Source organism: Amblyomma mixtum, chromosome 5 (genome assembly GCF_055824585.1).
Source record: "Amblyomma mixtum isolate Tamu chromosome 5, ASM5582458v1, whole genome shotgun sequence".
NCBI classification, from domain to species: Eukaryota; Metazoa; Arthropoda; class Arachnida; order Ixodida; family Ixodidae; genus Amblyomma; species Amblyomma mixtum.
This window is the reverse complement of record NC_143016.1, coordinates 26,009,758-26,027,442: the sequence shown is the minus strand read 5'-3', so window position 1 is coordinate 26,027,442 and position 17,685 is coordinate 26,009,758. Positions and strand designations below refer to the sequence as shown.

General features: G+C 45.3%; 1 protein-coding gene across 1 annotated transcript in view; it reads left to right on the top strand.

The window, feature by feature from the left end:
• Positions 1-17,685, top strand: part of LOC149341558 (uncharacterized) — a 125,058-nt gene that overhangs the window by 86,408 nt on the left and 20,965 nt on the right. The window contains exons 9-10 of the mRNA XM_089541992.1: positions 16,537-16,635; positions 17,057-17,191. Of these exons, the coding sequence (XP_089398118.1) occupies positions 16,537-16,635; positions 17,057-17,191 (234 nt within the window). The remainder of the gene's footprint in view (positions 1-16,536; positions 16,636-17,056; positions 17,192-17,685) is intronic.

Here is a 17,685-nt window from a genome sequence, read left to right as displayed (position 1 = left end):
TCATGGATCTAAACCTAGCTAAGTTTTCTTGATTGAAACTGCGATATACTATCTGGGGAGTTGGTACTTCCTTCCTTTTTTTTTATCGCCCGAGGAAAAAAACAGAATATAGGCAGATGGTCGCTCAAATCAAATGTAAGCACACCTGATAGCACTCTTGATAACTCATGATTTGTAACACATAAATCTAATAATGAGTCCCTCTCTAGGGTTATTCTTGTTGGTGACTGAATAACATTGGTGCAGAGAAATACATCAATGGCTTCACAAAAAAGACGTCGCGGGGAGCTGTTTGTCAAAAGATCAATGTTAAAGTCTCCAACCAAAACAACAGGGATATTTACGATACAAGCATATTCAAGAAGATCACGCACAAACTTGATAAATTCGGCACTTTCACTAGATGGGGGTCGATAAATGCAAGCGATCAGTGTTCCATGACATTTTATAGCAACCGATTCGTAGTGGGTATCGACAAGAGAAAAATCTGATAAAACTTCATAGTCAAGGTTTTCTTTAACATACAATGCGACGCCACCTCCTCTACGGTTTTCTCTGAACACGCCTTCAAACTTGTAGCCACGAAAGAAGATAACATCATTTTGATTTGTGAACCATGTTTCGGTGTACGCTAGTATATCAAATCTGTGATTCAGGGAATCCAAAGCTGATTGCATTTCAAAGTGCTTATTTTTTAGACTTCTAATATTCACATGAAAGACTGACATCCTGTCATTTTCGTGAACAAGACAACTGCGCACCGCAGAGTTAAAAGATAAAGCATCGTAGTAAAGAGGCTTTGTTTGTGATGCCATAAAAGAAAAATGATGAAAAAAACTGATCAGTAAGGCGAAGTAGAGGCGGTGCCTGCTCAGATGATATTTTCCAGGTCAGCAACACACGCGATCCGTATTGCCGTTTCACCCTGGCACTTGCGCACAAAAAGCTTTCCATTACTGTGCCAAGCATATTCGTACTGCTTTTCTGTGGCCCTTGTCCTCATCATCCACATGAGCTTTTTGTTCTGCGCTGTTAAATTGTCAAGAAAGTACACTGTGGATTCAGCTTCCCGCATACTTTGCTTCTTTGCCATCCATTGGTCCTTCATTACACGTGAGGAAAAGCGAACCAGAACTGCCGGGGTTTTGCCACGTTTAGCGGGCAGTCTATGAAGGCCTTCAACGTCGTGCTCAGTCAACTGAGGAAGCTCTAGGTCCTGGGCTATAGCATTGATTTTTTGGAACAAGTTATCATTTTTGGTTTGCGCAAGTCCATGTACTTCCAAGTTATTCCGCCTGCTGTACTGTTCCAGACTGTTGATTTGCTGTCGTAGTTCGCAGACTTCCGGGTTAGTGTTCTCTGACTGAATCTGTGCCTCAATTTTTTCAAACTTTTTGATAAATTGACAATCTCAGTGGACTGAAGCTGCATTTTGGCCAGCACTTCATCATACTGATCTGAAAGATGCTGAACAGACTTTTCCATACTTTCCACTGTCTCTTTTACCTGGAAAAGGATATCTAACTTCTGTTTGATTTCCGGTCGTTCACAGAGCTTTTTGTTGATTTCCATTAGCATCCTTTCTGTCAGAGACTGTTCCTTCTGTACCTTTGTTACAATTTTTGAGCCTCGAGCAGCTGAAACCATACATGTTTGACACTTCCAACTTTTTTTATCGATATCTGTCATTGCTTTGTAGGCAGCTTTCGTCGTATTAGAACAAGCGCCTAAGTGGTAACCGTATCAGCATTCTGAGCAGGTAAGGGACGAGCCCTCTGCTGGAAGTGACTGATTACAAACCAGGCATATATCACAAACAGGATCACCCATAGCACTCGCGATGGAAAAGCATGCGGCACAATAGAAAACAACTATAGTAACAGCACAGACTCAAGCGGCGGCGGCGTTTGGCAGAAGGTTTCTTATGACTTCAATAAGTGAAAGCACACCAACCTGCAAAGTGAAGGATTTGCAGTTACTCTGTACCGCTGTTGCTTCCGCCACCGCCGCTGAGCAAGTGTGGGGGGGCACAGGTGAGCCTTGTCCTTTTATATGCTCCTGGCTGGCGCTCTTGTGTCGTTATCTTGCGGGGCCGATCGTCGTCGCTCTTGCCACTTTAGTTCACCAGGTGTATCGCTGCAAGCCTGGCCAAGAACTGCAAAGTGAAGGATTTGCAGTTACTCTGTGCCGCTGTTGCTTCCGCCACGGCCGCTGAGCAAGTTCATTTCATTTACGCTTTTCTTTTGGCCCTTTGTTCTGCAGGCATTTTAATCACGCTGACACATTCTTTGCTTCATTTTATGTGAACATAAATTTGTGCTTTTATATTTCCCCTTTTGTTCTGTATTCATGTTGTATTCGCCCCCCCCCCCCCCCCCCCCCCCCGTGTAATACCCACACAGGGGCCCTTAAGGGTTAATAAATTATGAGAATGACGAAAAGCTAGCGAAACCTTCAGGTAACTTTGACTGGAAAGCAGAAATTAGTACGCATAATAATCCACAGCGCTTACAAGAATCGTTAAGGTGAAGTAGATTTCGGACGAGGTGGTACATTTCATTAGAATGGTAACAGAAACGAGGTGGGTTTGAAACAAACTCCTTGGTTACCAAGGAAAGCTAAAAAGTTTGCTCAAACCTTCTGAACATAAAAAAGTAAAGAATGGTTCTCTTTTTACAAATATTTGAGAAAGTTGTGTAACGCTACGTTTCAACTTCAAGCCGCGCTTCAGTCGGTGATGTAACCTGAAAATATTTTGGATATTGGTTTTTGAGGACAGGAAATGACGCAGCAACTGTCTCACACCTCCATGGACATTCGAACGGCACCGTGCGGAAAGGGATAAAGGAGGCAGTGAAAGAAGAAAGAGAGAAAGAGGTGCCGTAGTGGAGGGCTCCGGAATAATTTCGACCACCTGGGGTTCTTTAACGTACACTGACATCACACAGCACACGGGCGCCTTTTGCGTTCCACGATGGATGGGTTATTCCGGAGCCCTCCAATACGGCACCTCTTTCTTCATTTCTTCTTTTTCTCCCTCCTTTATCACTTCCCTTACGGCGCGGTTCAGGTACTTCTGAACTGAAATTAAGGCACAAACACAAAGAACAAAAAAATAAACAATTAGAGCTACAAAGCTTTAGCAAGATCAATAGTGATATGTACAACAGATGCTGAAGACGCATGAATAAACGTAGCAGTATTATAAGGGAAATATACTAATGCAAATGCTTCTTTATTTCTTGGTTCAGCCTCACTCCTTTACTTTTGAGCACAAAGTCACAGTACGCGTTGATGGAAGGTTCCGGCTGCCCGCGTCGGAGCTTTCGACTAAATTGACGATATATTGCGAAGCCACAGCGGCAGCTTCGTGTCTCCGTCCCTTTCATGCAATGTTTTTTTGGTTTGAAGAAATTACGTTCGACAATATATATTAGAGCTGCGAGCGCTTGGTTTGTGAAGGATGCAATAGAAACGAAACTCTTTCGCAACATTTCGATCTCTTCTCTAACAGCATATGAACAAAATGCAAGTACTGGGTCCCTATGTGGAGATGTTTCTGGATACAGCTCCCATTGTCCATGGAAATAAACGCCCGTAATAAATATTTCGCGGAAATAGCCGTCGAGCGGTCTGTTTCCGGACTAAATGCATCGCCGTGCCATTGCAAGTTGTAATCGAAAATTCCTTCGTCGTGCAGCTATTTTTTTTCGTTCGGAAAAGAGAAACTCTGGAAATTCCTTTCATTAAACCAAAACCAACAACTTCCATAAGAAAAGAGGCGTAACAGATTTAAGTGTTCTTTTTTTATTTCAAAGCTGCTATTGAAATGCGAAGCGTTAAGTCCTTCTTCACTCTTGTCGTTGGACGAACTCACGCCCTATTTCTGAAGCTCGTGCTCTTTCAACAGACGCATAAAAATCAAACTTACTTGCAGACAGTAATTTGTCAAGAGTGCAGCTCGTAGTATTAGGAGAGGGATCCGATCGTAATGCAGTATATTCGGAGGCAAGACGGTGAACCTTCACAAGCCAACCGCGAAGCTGCAGGAAACGGTATTCAAATGGAGCAAGCAACTCGCAAAAATTAGACGACCTTATTGGTTCATATATTTCTTTCAAACATGCCGTCAATGCTAATGCGACTCGCCATTGTAGTCGAAAACGGAATTGGAAGGCTGCGACATCCTCACTTCAGTGGCATATATTGTGTTCATTACTGGATGCGCTACGCCCGCCATAGAGCAATACAAAGCGCACTTCTAGAGAAGTGTAGAGTTTCTAGTGATAACAAATCTAAGCGAAAGAATTCTGCAGTAGTTGCCACGACGCCAACGCCACGCGACGCCTACGTACATAGCTGTCGGAAGCGAGCAGCTGAAGTCTTCCGAATCAAGCACGAGAGAGGATAGTAGTTGGCTTCTGTCTTCCTTCTTTTTCAGTCGAACTCGAATAGCAGAGAGTGTTTTCGAAACTCTTGGAAATAGCCAGCTGAGCTCACTTTGGAAGCTCTGTAAAGAACAGGTGTGCGTGGGTGATTAAGAAACATGAAGGGCGCATACGTTTGTGCGTTACATAATGAAGCCGAGAACTCTAAGTCTTACTGTAGAACGAAAAAAATAACAATTTCTCATGTCTGCTGGCTGCGTTTCGTAATAAGCGCGCTGGACTTTGATGTGTGCCAATAATGAAGAAAGGCAGCTGCTTAGGTATGCATCACAGAGTGTGAAGCACATTTCGGATAAGTTCTCCGTTCTGTATTAGGCGTTATAAATGTGCACCAAATATTGCAGCCATTTTGCACAACCAGACTCGCAAATTAACTTTCACACTCGTATAATGGCCAAACTCCCAAATTGAATAACCGATAATCTAAAAATTCTAATCTAATCTAAAAAAATAAATGTCCCCGAAGAGCACTCGATTTTAAAATGTGCGTTAGAAAGTTAACTGCTCAATATCAGTTAAACGAACAGCCGTTGTATATACCTATATATACTGACATGCCTGTTCTTGGAATTCACTAATTGGAGCACTCTGAATACCGCAATGGATGAATGCTCAATCCCAGCAGGCGCCGTGCAAACCCGCGCTGCTGCTGGCGGGTTTGCTAAGCTTACTCGGGAATGCAGCCAGCCACATCACCCGCTCGCCGTATGTTTGCACTGTTGTCCCATAGTGTATTCTTTTTATTTCTCGACGCATACTTCGCTGTATAAGCAACATTCGCTCTCGGTGATTTCACGCAGATTTGAGGGCGCGTCCAGATATAGTGTTATCCTAGTTAGAGGAATTAGCTCTAAAACACACCGTAGACACGATTTTGCTTGTTTCGCGCTGCGTGGGGACTCGACCGAGAAAAGATAGTTTCATGCATTTTGCTTTATTACGTGGCTCGCGATTTCAGTCTTTCACTTTTATTACAGGAGAAAATATTTGAAACAACTGTCGAGTCACGAATCGTGTGTCGGACGTTTGCTTCCACCCGTGTTCATGCTGGTGAAGAAATATTAGTTCATTTCTAACTATCGCAGTAAAGATATCGTTTGTATACTGCAGTGTCGAACATTTCTGTGGTGTCTTTAAGCCACTTTCACCAGGTCTTGAGTGCGAAGTAGATATGGACGTCATAGGAGTTATGTGCAGAGGTCAACAAATAAAACGCAGTGCTACAAGCACACGGCATGTCTTTAACACTGTGTGATGCTTGTAGATAATTTTATCTGTAACAAAACGACTAGGCTTTTTGTTGACCGTAAAATGCACCCAATGCGAAATGCTTCCATTTTCGTATATCTTTTTAGAACTGTACATGCTGTGTGCTGCTCAATGTTTCAGAACAAGGCGAGCGTCGTTTCTATCCCGAGGCGACTGATGCCGTGGTCATTTCTCGATAGAGGTCCGCGTTTCAAAAGGAAAACCGGAGAAGTCAGCGGATACAGCGATGCATAACGGAGTGCCAGCCGTGAGATGTTGAGGCGGGCGGCAGAAAAGTTTGCATCACGTAGAGGCGCAGCATTGCATTATTCTCGCATGAAATGCGATGTCAATGTAACGGCAAGGCTAAATGAAAACATGCATACACTCAAACGCACGGAAACAGAGAGCGAAATCGACTCCTGAATACATTATTCTCATTATTCTGTCGTTGAAACAAACCTAGTGGTGCTGCGCTCCACAAAGTAGCTGGCTATCAGACGCTCGCTTTCGAGCATCACTAGGCACGTATATGCTTTGGGTACTTCCAAGTTTCTGAAATATTATGAACTTGCTTTCTTTTACAAAAGGCCGAACCTGCTCTAAGACATGACACAATGAAGGAAATGGCCAGGAGCCTCACAAAAGCAAAAATCTCCGCCCCGAAAGCCGGCCATCCACATAGCTGTGAATCAGCGGCGGCAACTACCCTTCCGGGTGCACTTTCGGAACCAACCGCCAGGCGGCTTTCAGTAGCGCCCCTATAGCTCGTGCATGGAGCCTGTAGCTGGCTGATCACTGGGCAGACACAGAGAAAGAGGGCACTTGTCTGTCCATCACACACTGTAACAAACGAGGCAATAACGTCGAAGGCAGGGCACAGCAAACGCAGTGTACACGTAAATGTGGCAGATTTTTGGGTCGCTGCGCCATAGGCCATGTCAGCAGTAAGGAACAATTTTTTTGTCGTGATGGTTTCTGAAGATCACAACTGTAGCCTGCTGTGCACTTGTAAACGAGTAGCGAAACTTTCAATAGAAGTAGCGTTCACGCGAAATAGCAGCGATTTCATTTCCTCACTATTACCGTTCTTGGAACGTTTTTCTGTGACGAATGAGCAAATAAACTAAACCTGATGTTCTCTTAAGAGAGAAAGAAAAAGAGTGCATCGATGTGTTCTGGAGAAACTCAAAGCTCTTTTTGCTTTATACACCCTCATTTTCATAATCGGTGGTGGGCCTTTGGGATTAGAGCGGATTTTGTAAGGATTAGACGGGGAGCAGCGTCGGGGAAAATATGTTCTCTCCGCCGTTTCATTTTTTTTTTGTTTTCTCTGCTCACAACAGAACAGTGACATATTAAAAATGAACTGAAGTGACGCAGAGGCGAAGAACTCTTCACACCACCGTGGTCAATGTGAACGAGGAGTCGTCTGAAGTTGAGCCTAATCTCTTTGAGCCAGGCGATAGAATAATGAAAACTTCCTGTGAATGTTGGCGGCCACTGAAGTTGTTTGTATTAGAGAAAAAGAAAGATTTGAAAAGCGAATATGGGCATTGCGATTGGGTAAAAATTCCAGCTGGATGGTAATATTCTTCGGCTGAGCTCCACTAATTTTCTTTTTTCCCTGTGCAACTTCACCCACCACCACTACGTCTCGACTGATTAATCCTCTGTGTGCTGCAATTTATAATAAATGAGGGTATTAAATGGGACAGATATGACACTCGATTGCCTCATTATATTAATTGTTCGACTTATAATCAATCTACTCGTGCAACTTTTCGGAGAATATATGCGAAGTTCGAAATATGACAGATGTCTTTAATTAGCGTCCTTCACTACTTCTCTTCATCCGCTGAACAAACTAGTTTGAGCTTCTTGTATTTCAGGGCAGCAAGGAATACTGCCTCAAGAGAGAACCTCCTTTTCGCGTGCCGACTGACGTTCTTTTGGTGCCCTTGATAGCGTTTTTTTTCTTTTGATAAACAGTCGCAGGCTTATAAACATTACATCCAGGACTTCTCGATGGTGCTCTTATTGACGCCATCGTTAGCGACTTCTGTCATGTTTAGCTGCACTGACATCCGGAAAGAGGAATCTGCCCGAGCGCAACTTAAGACAGAACCGGTACTGGGTAAACAGCGTCGCTTCCTTTGGACTGGCGTTTTTTTTTTCTTTTTAATGAATCTCACATTTTCATGCGGTGCTTCTTCTGAACGGAGATTAGTCTCAGACTTAGGCACTTCGGCAGTAACTTTCTTCGTCGAGGCACACTTTCAGGTTTTCTTTGTTAGTGCTTGCAAAAGTGCAGGCTTGGAAAGTTTAAGCTCAATCGACGGAACGTTGATCGAACCAATGGCGGCTGCATGCAGCCACGAGAACACTAACCAACAGCAAGGCGAGGTGCCTCATGCCACTCTTTTCGGTGTTTCTGTTGTTATCCATTTGTGTTCTAGTAGCTGCGCGGCGCAGTCGAAGTTTAAATGTCGCCTCTCCGTCATTACAAGTTACGTTTTCAATCAGTCTACGTGGTGTTGCCGCTTACTGTCCTGATTTTTGTGTTCCGTCATGAACGTAAACTTGGAGTCCGGAAAGTTACCGCAACTCTAACTGGCTCATTACGTGCGGACCATCTCGAATCTTTGCGAGCGAGCTGTGATGTTTTTTACTATCTAACGGTTGCCTGCGCAGCCTAATTCACTCCGAGTACGCCTCTCGAGCACAACCGCTTACCCTCGAAATTCAGTGCAGCCGAAAAGGATGCGAGTGAGCTGAGGAACGACAAGTGGGCGTCGTAACGGACTGAAGACTGGTGCAGCAGTTGTCTTAAACGGGCTTCCAGCTAAAGCAGCTTTCACGCAAACCGTCACATAGAGCCCAGCTTGTATGAAGCATAAATGTGTCCCAGATACCTCACTAGGTACCTTAGCATATTGGCATTGCTGGCAATGAGGCAGCTAACAGTTTCACGCGCAAAGCCTGATCTAAACCTTTGGCTTTAGCCTAAGTAGTAGGGAAAGTAGAAATTGTTTGTAGCAAACAAGTCTTTCCTTTCACATGAAACACTTTGACTCTTCGAAGCCCTCTCTGCACCCATGTCTACCAGTGTCTACTACAAAACACTGTAGCAGAATGGAAAGTTGGGCGAGTTGGTATACGTTCATTTTGGGTGGAAAAACAGCGCGAAAGGGACGGAGGACAATTCATATTCGGAAAATACGGGATGAAGGCGTCAGTCAGCCTTCCTTATTGGTGGTCGATAAAGAGGTCGCGTTTCTTGACAACACGTGATTTTTGTTTTGTTTTTTAGTGCTTTTGTTTTTTGTTTTCTGGCTGTCTCGTTTTTTTTCAGTTAATCACAGTGTTCTGAAATCGCGTTGAAAGGTTTTAATCTTAGACTCATGATATAGTTCTTAGACTGTTGTACTCTGGGCATGTGCGCCAGTGACGTCAGGTTATGTGACTTTTTTAACAATAAATGCTTGTTTTTTCTGAATAAAAAATAGTTGTGAGTAAGCGCTCGTCCATGTGGTTTCCTTCATCTTTGTCTTCCGTCCCTTTCGCGCTATTTTTCCACCCAAAATGAACTTCAAGGGCGACATTCGCGAACTTGTTCCCAAAGACACGCACACTCTTCTAAAGGCCACTCGAAATGCATGTTCCTTACTTCCTCAGGGGCTAGTTATACCACTGGCCTCTTGGTTAGAGATGACAAGTTTCTGGGTGCGCGATCAATGCGTTTACGTAAAGTTTTGCGCCTCATTTGTCGGCAGTCGCTACGCAGTCCAGACCGCTGCCGGCAGCACTGTAGGGACGGGGGAAAGCGGAGACGCACATTGCCTCCGATGTCACGACTAGAGCACTGCACGGGCCTCAATTTAAGGCCCAAGCCCGGCCCGGGCCCGAGACCTGAAGCCCGAGCCCGGCCCAGGCCCGCGGCTTCAAGCCCGGGCCCGGCCCAGGCCCGCTAAATTATCGGTCTAGCGAGCCCGGCCCGGCCCGTGAATCCGGGAGTAAAGCCCAGCCCGGGCCCGGCCCGGCCCGTTTCACAATATCGCTTGAGGTGCTCACTCTGAGCAAGTAGACTGCTACTAGACCGATAAGAAACTGGCCGACAAAGGTTCTGAAACCACAGTTTGGCATGCAGAAAGTTGGTTCTTTTTAACCCAGAAAGAAGTGATTAAGAGTAGTGCTCGCCAGGACCATCTTTTGGACAGTGATCTCGTGTAGGTGCGCAAAGATAAACTCGGAAGTTCCGAGAGACAAATAAAAAGGGCCGCATACGCGCGTAATAGACTACTTTGCATTCCCTCATGAGTTTAATCAGTTATATTTTGTCGCCCGCGAAGTATAAGCATTAAAGCTGCCTAGCAAGCAGTGGGATGACATTTTTTTAGTGAACGCGATCTCACAGGTTGAACTCATAGCCGAACTGGTCGCCTTTTAGCAGAAACGAAAAGCTAAAAGGCTTGAGTATTTCACGGTGTGTGTTTGAAGACTATAACCGTCCTAAACTAATATGCTCTTCTCGAATGCATATCTAATAGTGTATAGGTATGTTTTGGGATGACGAGCGATCAATGGCCAATTAAGATCGGTTGAACTTTACTCTTACAGGTGGAGCAGAAGATAACGCGCGAACCACGTGATAACATACAGGGCTAAACACTTGTCATGACAACTAGGCGGAAGAAGCGAGGAGCGATAGATGTAGTTATGAGATGAGATTTAAAAATTCTCGCGAGCTTTTGTGGCTATTTCATTTACGTGATGTTCCGGTCAGCTGACAAAAAAGAAAACCAAACGCGCTTTAGTTTGTCAATTTTTCCACATGATAAACATATAAAATCTGTTTTTGGGGCTTAAGGGCATAAGGGGAGTCAGGCTGTGAGAGACACAGAAGCAGAGTGCTCCGGATCATTCCGACCCCCTGGGTTTGTTCAACGAGCAATGATACTACAAAGTACATGGCCATGCTTGCCGCCTAAATAGAAATACGGCCGCCGAGGCTAGGAGCACACATTGGTTCCCCGGCTCAGTAATCAAGCGCCTTGACCACTAAGCCATCGCGGCATGGAAATAAGGAAACATATAAGTCAATGAATAAAGCTTAGTTGTTTTCTCAGCGCGTACTATAACCACGGCCGGTCTCGACGCGTGCGCTTTCTCGCTCTCTCCTTACGGCCTGAGCAGGCGCCGAGAGAACAAGGCGTTTTTTTCTGCGCTGCACCACCGCTGATGTCCGCGAGAGGGCGCTGCGAGCCGACCCTTCCTGCGGCTGCGCCAGAGCTATAGTTCACTATAGCCAGAGCCAGTTTTGAGCAGTCGGCGCGCACGAGTCCATTTTTTTTTCACCTGTTGGTTTCCTCGGTGTGTTTAGCTCGTGAACGAAAGGTTTTCCATGTGCCTCATGCTTCGCGCGTCTTGCTGGCAGGGTCACGTTTCTCAGCAAGTTTTCTGCATCGGACTTTTCATGGATATTCGTTTCAGAAACTTGTGAAGTGAAGCTGCGCATATGGTGTACTGCTGTGTCGCTGTACTTAAGCGCGTGTACGAAAGGTTTGCCACGTGATGTCATTTTGACGCCTGCATCATGCTTCGCGCGTCTTGCTAGCGTGCTTGTGACGACGAACAACACTAGCAGTCCTCTGTACAGACTTCGGCGTACTCAAGATAATCGTGAAGTTCACTATCCAAAGTCGGAGTTTCTAGCACTCCTGGAAATGATTTCGGCGTTTTTTTTAAAGGCGGCCAAATATCTCCCACGATCAAAAATTTCTGGAAGCCTTGTAACTAATCGCTGAACCACATCTAAAAGATTCACCCTTCCTATGCTGCCCGGAAGGGGTTGACAGAAGCCACACCAAATGCTTAGTACGCGTCATTTCTGGGAAGATTCTCTGAATTCTTCTCGTCAACTACACAAAGAAATTTACAAATCAAAATGACAAGCCATCTCGTTTCATCCACAAGCCAACTCGAAAGCATTTAAGGCTGCAACTGACATCCCTTGAACTGTGAGCCGCACGACAATGTTGTATAGGTCATTACAAGCAGTGCCTGTTATTCTTTTCAGTTCTTTTAAGTATGTGAAACGATATCCGAGTGCCAAAGAGCAAAAAATCTTTCTGATCTGGTGTGTTTCGCGCAGTGAGAACAAATGGCACAGATACTTCGAATGTTTCCAAACGGAAAGTGCTTTATATTTTCTTCACACATTTCCATGTACCGACATAGCCTTTGTCAACTCTGAAGATGAAAATAAATGTTTTCCTAAACATGGCTTCGCCCTGTAATATCTTGCCTCACTTTTATTCCGTTAGTCGCAAATGATACAGCCTTATCCGCTAATACTATGCGCAATCATTGCATGCCGACTTCAATGTTTTGAGATCCATCTATTAGTACCCTGCTTTGCGTGCCGATAGCAGTGGCTGCATAAGATATGGTTGTCAAGTTCTTGTTCAATGCTCGGAGCAGCCGTTCAGCAATATGTGCAAAGTAACCGAACCAGCGCCCGCCAAGGCTACGTCGAGGGTACATTTCAGCGCCTCCCCTCGAGCTGCGAGGGTTGGCTCGCAGCGCCCCCGGAGAGTTGCGGCGATAGGTAGCAACTGCCCCTCATGCACAGGCCGTAAGAGCGCGCGCGTCGAGACCGGCCGTGCTATAACACACAGCTCATCCGTGTCGCTGCTCCAATGCTGCAGTTGTGTACTTCACTCTGCAATAGTGAAGGAATAGTCGGACACCAGCAGTTTCTGTACGAACCCAAGTCCGGCTCGGGTCCGCAGCTTTAAGCCCGAGCCCGGCCAGGGCCCGCAACTTCAGGCCCGGGCCCGGCCCAGGCCCAGCAAAACAGATCATGTCCCGGCCCGGCCCGGCCCGCGGGCCGGGCCGGGCCCGGGCTTTTGGGCCGGCCCGAGCCCGTGCAGTGCACTAGTCACGACCCACGCAGCATGCCATGACGCGTCGCATTTCCATCACGTCCCTTAGTCACTGGAAGTTAACGGAGCGCGCACCAACAGGCACAGGCAGTGAGGGGGATGATAAGCGACATTTGAGCGCGCCCATTACACGAACAGAAGCAAGCTGTCTCGAAGGAAATAAACAGTGACGGCTGTTACCGACTTACTATACTGTGGACGCCTTTCGGGTACTCTAGACAAAAGTATGGACATCTTTACACGTTATTATGGGGAAGTGGTCCATGATTGGACAGCGCTCGATCTATCACCTCGTTTCCTATTGCTACTGAGCATCACGCAGTCACCGGCCAGTCACCACTGAGCTCGCGTTTGAACACAAACAAAAAGTTTCGTGAATCGAGCCTATTTCGCATCTGCACAATCTACTCACCCCTCAGTGTTGTCTATGAAAGGTAGCTTGGCCTTCGTTTGGGTCTAGCTAAAAACGCACCACGCAAGATCATGCTCACTGTTCGACACCGACGTGTAGAGGTCGACAAGCGCTAAAGGCGTGTTTCAGGAAACAACATGACCACGAGAGATGTGTGCTGCGGTGGTGTAGAATCTTGTTTTCCTGCGGGGTTAGGGGATTGTCGAAAGAGGCACACATATTTCTTCGGAAAGAGGTACCTCATACTTGTGAAGTGCCTATAAAAGAGCCCCTTCCTATGCGTGTGACGTTCGTGGCCCGTGAATGACCGCTCAAATTATGTAGAAAAATCAAAGCATCCACCAACACTGACCAGGCCAATGCAGAAACTTTCATTCTCTCTTTCACTCTGCTTGTTACTTGATCTTTCTCACCCATTCCGTCATCAACTCCGTTGCTCTGCCTGAAGGTTTCTCCCTGAAGGTTTCTCTGTAGAGTTCTGCAGTTGTGTCTAACGTGACATTAGCCCTGCTTTGATGTGCTCGTGCAATGTGCTCTCATCGCAGCATGCACAAATGAAACGTCCTACAACCTGTTTCTTTGGTTGCCTGAAGCACGAAGTTGTTATGACTCTGTTATAAATTATTTTAGCAGATGTCTAGTTCACAATCGACAGTGAGCAAATGGTCGCATAATTTTTACAGCGACAACTCTTGAGTTTCCGTTTGCAGGTTCCTCGGCGTCGGCGTAAAACCGTGCCGCACTGATTGGTGCAGCGACGTCGTGCATGATGTCATTGTGACATGCCATGTTAACACGCTGCCCTGAGTGGTCCGTACACACTGACGTCACGCGCAACTTGGAAAAGCAGCAGAGAAATAATAAAGGATAAACACAATATTTTATTCACTACCGCGAGCAGCTGTCGCTAAATATCGCGTTAGCAGCGGCAAGCGTCCTACGAATTTTTTCCTCTGACCTTCAACAGCCATTAACGCAGGCTTCGTAACATTGAAACCAACCATACCATTCTTTTTTGCGCTACCCAAAATATACTTTTAATATGCAACGTTGTTTCAAATGGAACCTTAGCTGTCTCGCCGATACGCCACCAAAAGTGATTTTCATTCCAAATCCATTCCATTTTCATTCCATTTGTTTTCCAAAGCATAATACCTGCATTACTGGCAGTTACTGATTGTGTTATAAGAGTTGAGCGTGTGTTTGCTGGTTAACGTCAGGTGCGAAGAGAAAAGGACAGCTGACTCTCTGAATAGCTAGGGAACCGAACTATTGTGCAAGTGGTTCCACAAGCGCACAACCCGGCGCACTCTTTATTCTTCTCTTTTTCGCTCGGCTGCGTTATAGCTCTAATCTAAGGAGGGCGCTACAATCGTAATATTCTCTAAGCTGAACGAATGGAAAAGAATTAAAAATAATGTCGCTCTGCTCGCACCGCCTAAGGCACGTAAAAATCAAAGCAGCGAGATAAATAACCATTGCAGCACGAACCTATTTTCCAGGGTCTCCTGTAAACGCTGACACGCCATGCTAACAAAAGACCCCATCAATTTCTTTTACGCAGTGACAGGCTTGATACCGTGTAAATATCCCGGTTGTATACATAATGCAACGCGCCAAAGCAGGGCTTTCAAGGTTTTGCTATCGCTTGCAGCGCTACTCTTAAATACACACTTGTCTCTACGAGTCACGATAAACGCAGATAAGCTCTGAAACTTCTCAAACGTTTTCATCTTCGTGCTTTGCAATTTCACTTCCCTACCGGTCTCCATAAAATGCGTCCACTGTTAACGGAGCTGTCAAAAATGTATAAGATGACTCCCTGAAAAATTATTTCCCTTAGGGCTCTCGGCAGCGTGTAGTGACTCCTGCCCTTCCTGAGTTCTTAAGGATTTATATGGGTGAAAAGGTAATTAAAAGAAGTGGTGCATGTGATCTTGTTTCCATCTGTTTAAATTCGACAAGTTCCGATGCGCTGATTGCTTCGTGCAGTCGCTTAGAAGTTCCTTGTCTGCTACACGCTTTGCCCATTTCCATCCCTCCAGCCCAATACTACTACTTATCTTCCTATTTAAAATACCGAATACTTTGCAAAGCTACTATATAAAAACTTATTGCTAATCGCAACAAAAGTTCCAGCTAAACGTCACGCGCCCTCCACTTGTGCGTCGAGGCAACTAGTACAGGCTACTTCTACCTTCAGCTCCATCTTGAGGATTACTCTCGGACATGATGCCATCCTGACTGCAAGAAACTCACCAGTAATATCTTCGTCAGTGCACAACAGGTGACCTCCTACAGTCCGTGACCCACTTTACGTGCCTTGGCCGAGTACTCGACTCTGTCCGAAGATTTTCTGCTTCGTCCACGCCATCCTTAGCCGGTCTAAGCCGCGTCAGAGTCGTGTGCGTGCCTCCAATGACCTCAGTCGATTTGAAGCCATCGTTTGGTACGACCGGTGTCTACCACGGTAGCATTCTTGAGAGCAGCGCTTTTCAGCCCGACTGTCTTGCCATCTTGTCATGCTTACTTATTTTTAACCCTCAAGCAACCATGCTGCTTGCCTGAAAAGCCGCTTTGGTCTTGTCTCTAACCCGTCTCCTTTGCTGATATTTACTAGTATGCACGTGCGTATGAATGTGAGAACAAAGTCAAACGCATTCACGAACAGTCTGCTCGCTCTCTCCACGCTTGCTCTTTTTAGTTCTTGTGCTTTTTCTCTCCCCAGACTGACCTCACAAGTAGCTTTTCCATTAACGTTGACGGTCAGTCTTTCTCCGCTCCGATAACCAGACACTCCACAAACACAGGAAAAATGGCGACACACGTGGATTTTTTATAAAAACGAGCGATGAAGCGGCGCAGATATGCGGCAGCCGGCAAGGCTTGTCCAGACAGAAACCGTTACGCGAGGCAACAAAAATGAGTAATATAAGCCGACAACCGGTACCAGCTTTCTAAAACGCGAAGTGCCGCAATAGATGCTTGAGAACAGTGTGTTTATGGGATACCCCCAAGATGGAGTTGATTTCAATTAGGACGTAGTTACTCATTAGCAACCAGATGACCACAGCTGTACAATTTCCTCAGAAGCCTCGCTGTTTAAAAGAAAAATTCGCCTAATCCGGGGATGGTAATGAGTAAAGGCTCCATAAATCCTTGAGGACGCAGAAAGAAAATAAACCCTAACGCTTCGTACAGAACCGAAACGTACGGTCTCAAACATCGCACTGATTCAGCTCAGAGATCATAATATTGTGCGCTACTTTACTTTTACGCGTGCTAAGATTCTCCGCTGAAAAATAAAATAGAGTAAATTGAAAATAACTCTTTTTTAATCTTTTTTTAACCATGTTGCACTTCACTGCAAGGCGCGCTGTTAGCAGTGAGCGCGTTTCTAGTAGTGCTGCCTTTGTCGTCGCAACGAAGTTTTTGCATCACGCGTAATTCGTTGTTGTCTTTGCTTCATTTCTATTTGCAGGTGCTGAGAAAAAAGTACTACAACATGGTCGAAGATATGAAAGGAAAGATAAGGGTTTACTGTCGAGTGAAGCCTCTGACAACCGACGAGCTCAGCAAGGTGTGCTTTCTTCTCTTACTTTGTTCATGAATGATCATAATACCAGCCTGTTAAACGCCGCTACCAATAACAGCCATACCAATAACATAATATTTGATAAGACAGTGAGGACTGCTTGTGGCTGGCTAAGCTTTCTGGCTCGAACAAAACGAGGTGGTATCATTTTCTGATTCGCCTCTATTCTTACGAGTCGCCCTGGGCCGTCAGTGAGTTTTCGGTTATATTGAAAAATTAAATTAATCACCTGTATTCTTTGGCCCTGCGACAAGGCAAAAATACTTTTCTGCTGCTCTTATCTCGGTAATCTTTCGTTTCTGCTTCAGTGTTGGGCAGAAAGACAAGCTTTTCGTTGAGCCTAAGATTTATAACTTCTAGGCGTTTGTTGTTTCATGTGCTGATTCTCTGAGTGCCGTTGTTGCAGGAAGCCGTCAACGTGATCGATCCCACTGACGACTACACTCTAGTCGTGCACACGCCACGGGGTGACAAAGAGTTCACCTTCGACAGGGTATTCCTGCCGCACCATACGCAAGAAGACGTCTTCAGCGAAACAAATGTGAGGAGAACCATCTTGCCGGTATAGCATTGAGTACCGCTTGTCAAGCCTTGACCTCAGTTCATCCATAAATTCCAAATAAAATAAAATGTAGTGAAATCTTTTTTTGCAGACAACAGGAGAAAACCATGTCGTACAAGAAAATGCTAGGAAAGATAGTGTTCGTTTTGTTTGTTTGTTTGTTTGTTTGTTTGTTTGTTTGTTTGTTTGTTTGTTTGTTTGTTTGTTTGTTTGTTTGTTTGTTTGTTTGTTTGTTTGTTTGTTTGTTTGTTTGTTTGTTTGTTTGTTTGTTTGTTTGTTTGTTTGTTTGTTTGTGGAGCCACTAGTGAAAGATGGAGCACTTCTGTGCCAAGGCAGCCTTAATAACTAAGAATTCGCGACAAGCGTTTCTATTTTCCTTGGCTGCCACGTCGCAGCGCGTGGCTTCGAACATTAAAAAAAAAAGGCGTTGACATCCTCTGTGACGTCAGAAACAAAATTACCAGTGTCATAGG